Source organism: Globicephala melas, chromosome 5 (assembly GCF_963455315.2).
Source record: "Globicephala melas chromosome 5, mGloMel1.2, whole genome shotgun sequence".
NCBI classification, from domain to species: Eukaryota; Metazoa; Chordata; class Mammalia; order Artiodactyla; family Delphinidae; genus Globicephala; species Globicephala melas.
In genome coordinates, this window is record NC_083318.1 from 2411510 (window position 1) to 2417957 (window position 6448).

The window sequence follows — 6448 nt, forward strand, 5'->3', positions numbered from 1 at the left end:
AGGGCCGGGGTTCTGGCCTGGTTCCTGCGACACTGCAGTGCAGGGAAGGGCAAGCTGGGGCCCTGCCCGCTGGCTGGGCGGCCCCCAGCAACTCATTGCCCCCGTCTGGGCCTCCTCCGTAGAGAGGACAGCAGTCCGCCTGCCTGGGCCCCGAGGGGCCTGCTGAGACGTTGTATGGAAGTGCTCGGTGGCTGCCTGCCAAAGGGGCTCGACTCACTGCTACTGTCGCCTCCCCAGAGGGACCCACCAGCCTTGTCGCAAAAGAAAGAGGCTGGGAGGTGCTGGTGCTGCGGGCTGTGGGGAGCGGCCCTGGAGGCCTGGGCAGCCCGCTCCCGCCAGAGCCCTCATCTTCCAGGCCCAGCCCCGCTGCGCTCCCATGTGCCCTGCAGACGGCCCTCCCTCCACCAGAGCAGGTGGTGGCCCCGGCGGCCGAGGGACTTGCCCTCCACGTGAAGCCAGGGAGGGCTGGAGCTGGGCTTTCGGCCTTCCCCTGGCCCGTGCGGGAACCCTGGCTGTGACCTCTGGTCTCCTGGACCGAGGTCGATGGCCGGGACTTCAGGGAAGAGCCATCTGAGGGGTGCGGCGGGAGGGGTGGACCGAGGGCCGCCAGGTGAGGGCTCGGGCGCGGTCGGAGCAAGTTTCCGGAGGGGACAGGCTCTGGGCTGGAGGGGCGTGGCCAGGGCCTGGGCCCAGAGGAGGGAGGGGCCCTCCATGGGAGTGGCCACTGACCACCACAGCCCTTTGGGGAGGCGATGGGGCGGCTCAGGAGGAGGGCCTAGCCCCCAGGAGGATGTGCCTCAGTTTCCCCTGCAGCCCAGGGCAGCCCAGAGGCATGGAGCCTCTCATCGGGTGCGGCCAGGTGCGCCGCCAGGGTAGCCCCGCGGGAAGATTTTGGCCTCATCCCCTATCTTTCCGGAGCTCACGGGGTGGGCCTCGCGCCCCTGGCTGGGAACACCTGCTTCTGCACTCCTGGGGCCACCAGCTTCACTCACCCTCCCTGGGGTGGGGTGGGCTTCTCAGGTGCCAGGAATGGCAGGGCTGGGGGCAACCAGAGAGTCGTCCTCGCCTCCCCAGGCCCCGTGCACCCACCTGCCCCCACCTGGCCCTGGCGCCCAGCGGGAGGGGACAGGAGGCGCCGCGTTTGCTCATCTCCCGCGGCACGTGGTTTCGTCCTTTGGGTCTGACGCTGTGCCCGCAGGACTCGCCGCCGGCACAGCCGGTGCCGTCTGTGGGTGGGGCTCTGAGCAGCTAGTGATGGGGCTCCTGAGGGCGGTCGGCTCTTGTCCCAGGTGTTGGAGGTCAGACACACCCTCCCCAAGTCCCCAAGCCTGCCCGGGCGCCTTTACACAAGGTGATGGGTTAGGCCAGTCCAGGTGCCCAGCAGCCTGGCAGGGACCAGGGTCGAGGTGCTGTGTCCTGAGTTTGGGCAGCCCCTTTGACCTCCCAGAGAGCGGGTCAGGCTTCTGCACCCCGATGCCAGCCCGCAGCCCCCCATGAGACCCCACTGCTGGGCTGTCCTCCTCAGAAGCGCTGGGGATGCCGGGCCCTTTCCCGTCAGGTGCCCCTGGCCCTGGCTGGCCCAGCTCCTACTGGTTTGGGGCATGGAGGCTCAGGCAGCAGTGAACGTGCCGGCAGTGGGCACCGTCCCTCCCTCCCAGTCTGCCGGCAGACACTGCCCCCAGCTCTGAAGCCCCCGAACCCCTTTCCTTCTCGGAGTCTTTCTGCGCCTCCAATCAGGCACCTCAAAGCGGCCACCCTGCGGTCTGGGGGCCTTGACCCATCTCACGGGGCCCCCAGGAGTGGCTCAGCCGGGATGCCCTGCTTAGAGCAGGCCGGCAGTGCCCGGGGCCAGGGGTGACGTGACAGCCCTCGTGCATCTCACGGCTACAAACCCTGCCGCACAGCTGGCAGCGTGACACACGCCACCAACACTGACGAGAGCAGCCAGGCCACATGTGTTCTGGAGGCCCGAGCTGCCGATGCCTCACCCCAGATGGGTTTGTGGGTGTCAGGGTGGGCAGGGACCCCTGGAGAGGAGTTGGGCCCCTGGCTGGTCTCCCTGGCGGGTGGCCCTTTGGGACTCCTGGGTAGCATCCTGGCTCTTGGGCTGGGTGCCGGGTGAGCGGGAGCCGGATGGACAGACTGACATGTGTTCTCCTTGGTCTAGGGAGCTGCTGCCTCACCCGCTGGGCTCCCGGGGATGCACTCAGGTAGGCCTTGGCTTTGGCACGCCTCGGGACGAGGGACGTGGGGTCACAGTGGCCGCAGTCACAGCCCAGCCAGAAAGTCTGTGCCAGACAAGACAGCGGGGGGTCAGCGGGAGGAGGGTGCAGCGGGGAGGGGGTGACAGTGGGCGGCAGGGCGGCAGTGTGCAGCCGGGGTGAGCCCCGGCTGGGGTGCGATGGTGCCAGGCAGCGAGTTGAGGACAAGGTGGCCGGGCGTGGCCAGCCTGCACGGGACGGTGCGTGGTCAGAGCGGGCAGGGTCAGCTCTGGCCTGGAGCTGCAGCCTTTAAGAGGGAGGCTCGTTCTCCAGGTGACAGAGAACAGAGGTGACGATGCTCTGGGGACCCAGGAGCGGGCAGGGGCGTTGGTGACCTTGGTGGGAGGAAGCCCAGGCAGGGAGCCAGGGCGAGACACGGGGTCCCCTTGGAGAAGCCCCGTTAAGAGGTGACGGCTGGGCAGATGCTGGCTCTGACCCAGGGGAAGGCCTGGGAATCTGGGAGAGGCTGCAAGTCGGGGGAGGTTGGCCTCGGGTGGCGTGGCTGGAGGTCGGGGGTGTGCTCTGTGCCTCATTTTCTCAGTGGAGTAGAGGCCACCTCCAGCCTGGGGCGGGATCTTTTTATTTCCTCTTCAGAGGAGCATGGTGCCTGTATGGGGCTAGACCCTGTGGGCCAAGCAAGGCCCAGGCCCATCCAGAGTGGAGGGCGCAGGAGGGGAAGGGCAAGGCCACGGGCATGCAGGGTCAGACAGTGGCCACAGGAAAGCCCCATGCCGGCCAGCCTAGGGTTCCCTGGGTCAGGATGGGGCCCTGAGGACCACTCCCTGATGACGCTGGGCAGTGGGCAGCCTTCCCAGATGGTCCTGGATGCCTCCTGCCTGCTGTCCAGCCCCCCACTCCCCCTTTTACCCAGACAGAGTGCGTGTTCCAGGGAACAGGCAGGGGACAGGCGTCAGGATCTACTGGAGGAAAGGAAACTTTCCTCTGCGGTGGGGGGCCTGGGGGAGGAGGGGGCCCTGGGTCTGGTGGAAGCAGAGATGAATCAGACCCAGGACAGCGTGGCCAGAGAGCGGTGATGGGTGAGACACCCAGCGTGGTCGGGCCGGGTCTGCTGTGTGGCCAGGGAGAGGTCAGGACAGACCCACCCGATCTCTGCTTGGCCCAGAGAGTATTCGAGACAGCTCCCGAGATGCTGGCAGGAGGCTCAGTCTGAAGGGTCAGGGAGGGAGACGGGAGGTAAAGGGGAGCCTGGGGGAGCCAGGGCTGGGGGGCAGCCACCAGAGGGGCGCCCCTGCCCCCGCAGACGCTGCTAGAGACCAAGGCGGGATGGCAGCCTTCCTGTGCTGCCTGGTGTGACCCTGGAGATGCTGGGCTGCCCCAAACCCTCCACCCACTCTCCTGCTCCCACTGTGGAAAATGCGGATCCAGCCCTAAAACTAGCTGCTGAGCCACGGGGAGCTTGTCCACGTGACCTCAGGTCAAGCCACAGCCCTCCTTTCAGCTTTCAGGAGGCTGGGCCTCCTTCCTAGACGCCCCTCAGACCCCGTCTCAGCCCCTGATGGGCTCTCCCAGCTTCAATCAGGCCTTCCCGCTCCCCGCTCCCCAGCTTCACCCCTCAGCGTGTGCCCCCTTCTCCAGGCAGCCTGCCCGGATTTCCCCTGGACCCCCGGTCTAGGTGCCTCCCTGGGCGCCTCTGCCTGTCATCTCGGGTTACACGGGAGAGGGTCTGTGTCCAACAGAAGCCTTCCTCCTTCCCTCCCTGTCGCCGCAGGTCAGCCCCGGGTACAGCCCGCTCTGGCTGCCGTCCCCACCCCCAGCTTTGGCCGTTCCCACCAGGCTGGCTGACTTGGGAACACGGGGTCTCTCTGGCCTCAGTCTCCCTGCTGAGCAAGGAGGACCCCCTCTGGCCTTGCTGGGACGGTAAAGGGATGAGGCGGCAGGCTTCTGTGCAGGTGCGGGCCTCCAGAAGGTGGTGCCCGCAGTGGTGCCCGGTGCCAGTACGTGGCAGCGAGTGGGGTGGCGTCTGCCCACTGAAGCCCCTTGGGCTGGTTGGCGCTCCAGTGCCCGGTGCCGGCAGAGCCAGGACCCTCCCGGGCTCAGCTCCCCCGGACCTGTGGGCAGGTGGCCAGAGACAGGCTGTCCTGTGGGAGCTTCAACCCCCCACCTGATCCCACCCCCCTCCTGACTCCTCCCTCCCGGAATCCCACTCCCCCCAGATCCCACCCCCACCAGAATCCCGGCCCCTGAATCCCTTGGGGCTGGGAGCTGGCCAGGTGGATTTGTGCGAGTCCCTAGGCCTGGCTGTGTCGCGAGACGGGGCCCTCAGGGAGGAGGGAGGACCTGGGCTCCTGCCCTCTGGGATGGCTCTGGCTCACCACCCCCTGTGGTTCGGCTGCCGGTGAGTGGCCAGGCAGGGTCGTGAGCCTGGTCTCCTGCAGCCACCCCAGGGCCCAACAGGCAGAGCTCTTGGGCAGGTGGGGGAAAGGTGGATCGGGTGTGCAGCCAGGCACTCTGGGTCCCCCCCCCGCCCCCCACGCTCCTGTCGCACCTGCCCGGAGCCCCGTTGGCGTTTGCTGAGTGAAACCATCGACTTCTAGGAAATGGGGGAGGCAGGGGGCAGTTTCTTGGATGGGGGAGGGGACTTGAAGTGCCTGGGGCCACCCTGGAGGAGGTGTCACAGTGGATGGAAGTGTGGGCCTGCGCTCAGGGAACGATGCTCTGTGGGGACTCACCGGTCCAAAGAGGGTCCCTGAAGCAGATGGGGTGAGCCGGGAGGACAGCCGAGGGGGAGGGGCATCCTGCCTGGGAGGGGCAGGGCACCTGGAAGCCAAGGAGGAAGTGGCCGGGAGGGATGTTTGAGGGTGGGCGGCCAGGGGCTGAAGATGGACGTGTGTCCAGCGGGCCATAGGGGGCATCCCTGGTCAGCCCGTTGTGGGGGGCAGGGGCACCGCGGTCAGGGAGGGACGTGGGTGGGGTGGGAAAAGATGGCCAGGAAAACGGGGGAGTCGGGGAGGCTCCCCAGGCCCTGGAGAGGAGGAGAGCGGGACACTTGAGGGGTGGGCAGTGGGGAGCTCTTTCCCGAACAGTCTAGGGGGTCAGCTCAGCCTCGGCCACCGCCTGGGGACTCACAGCCCCTCTCCCCGCAGGACCCGAGAGGCCGTGCAGTGAGGCGCCCACATATGTGAACGTCCCCGCCAGCCCTTCCCCCCCAAGGCAGCTGCACTACTCGGGCCTGCAGCTCCAGGAGGGCGGCGCGGGCATCCGAGGTGGGTCCGCAGGGGCCTTGAGCCCCGGGCGCATCGGCCCTGGGCCAGGGGCTCGCGGGCACCCCCTCACAGCCCCGAAGCCGGCGCTCAGGCCCTGGCCGGAGCGCGGGGTGGGTGCGCCCCCGCCGGCTCACCTGGGGCTGCTCGCAGGGGCCGGTGCTTCCCGCTACGCGCAGATCGACATCTTGGCCACAGAGGCGGCGCACAGGGCGGGGGCCCGGCACGCGCAGGCCCGGGAGGAGCGGCTGCCGGCGCTGGAGCAGAGGCGGAAGGGGACCCCGCGGTGAGGCGGCCGGACTGCGACGCGACCCGTCGGCTCGAGGGAGCGGCCCCGCGGCACCTCTGCTGCGTCCCGGCGCTCAGGCTCCGAGCCGAGGGTGGGCGCGCTGCCCGGGCCCGGGGCGGGGGTGGGGGCGGGTGGACGGCTCCGGGGCGCTCCTCTGACGCCTGCTCTGGTCCCCAGGCCGGCGGGAGGTGCCGCCTGGACAGGTGTCGGGCGGCTCCAGGTGGACCTGAGGCGGCGTCTGGCGAGCAGTCTCCGGTTCTGGGATGCGACCTGCCCGCGCCTTCCCTGGAGGCGGCGGCCCGGTGACGACGATGTGTCCCAGCCAAAGGCGTGTCCCCAACCACGGGGGACCCGGCCAGGCCCCACCACGTGGCGCCCTCTGCAGGGCCCCCGCCGTCCCCTCTGGGTCACTGCTGCCCTGCGCCTGGATGGCATGGCCCTCGCGCGCTCAGCTGACTGCCCGCTTCTCGGGACCCATTTAGTTAGTTCCGTAAATGGTTTAAAATCACTCGTGTTCCACTGTCGACCCGGCCAGTTATTTCCTGAGGGTGCGGGCTCGCGCCACGTGCCTCTGGACACACGGAGGGACTCCTGGTGGCTGGGTGGGGCTCTCCCTGTGGCCTTGGTGGGTCCAGGGCTCAGCGGGCCGGTGGGCTGGTTCCCCCTCCACTGGCCAA

At 68.7% G+C, this 6448-nt stretch overlaps 1 protein-coding gene across 1 annotated transcript in view; it reads left to right on the forward strand.

Annotated features, from left to right (window-relative positions):
- DOK7 (docking protein 7) overlaps positions 1 to 6265 on the forward strand; it is a 34899-nt gene extending 28634 nt beyond the window's left edge. The window contains exons 8-12 of the mRNA XM_030876797.2: positions 2168 to 2210; positions 5233 to 5259; positions 5351 to 5485; positions 5636 to 5862; positions 5949 to 6265. Coding sequence (XP_030732657.1) covers positions 2168 to 2210; positions 5233 to 5259; positions 5351 to 5485; positions 5636 to 5772 — 342 coding nt within the window. The 3' untranslated portion in view covers positions 5773 to 5862; positions 5949 to 6265. The remainder of the gene's footprint in view (positions 1 to 2167; positions 2211 to 5232; positions 5260 to 5350; positions 5486 to 5635; positions 5863 to 5948) is intronic.
- The last annotated feature ends 183 nt before the right edge of the window (positions 6266 to 6448 follow it).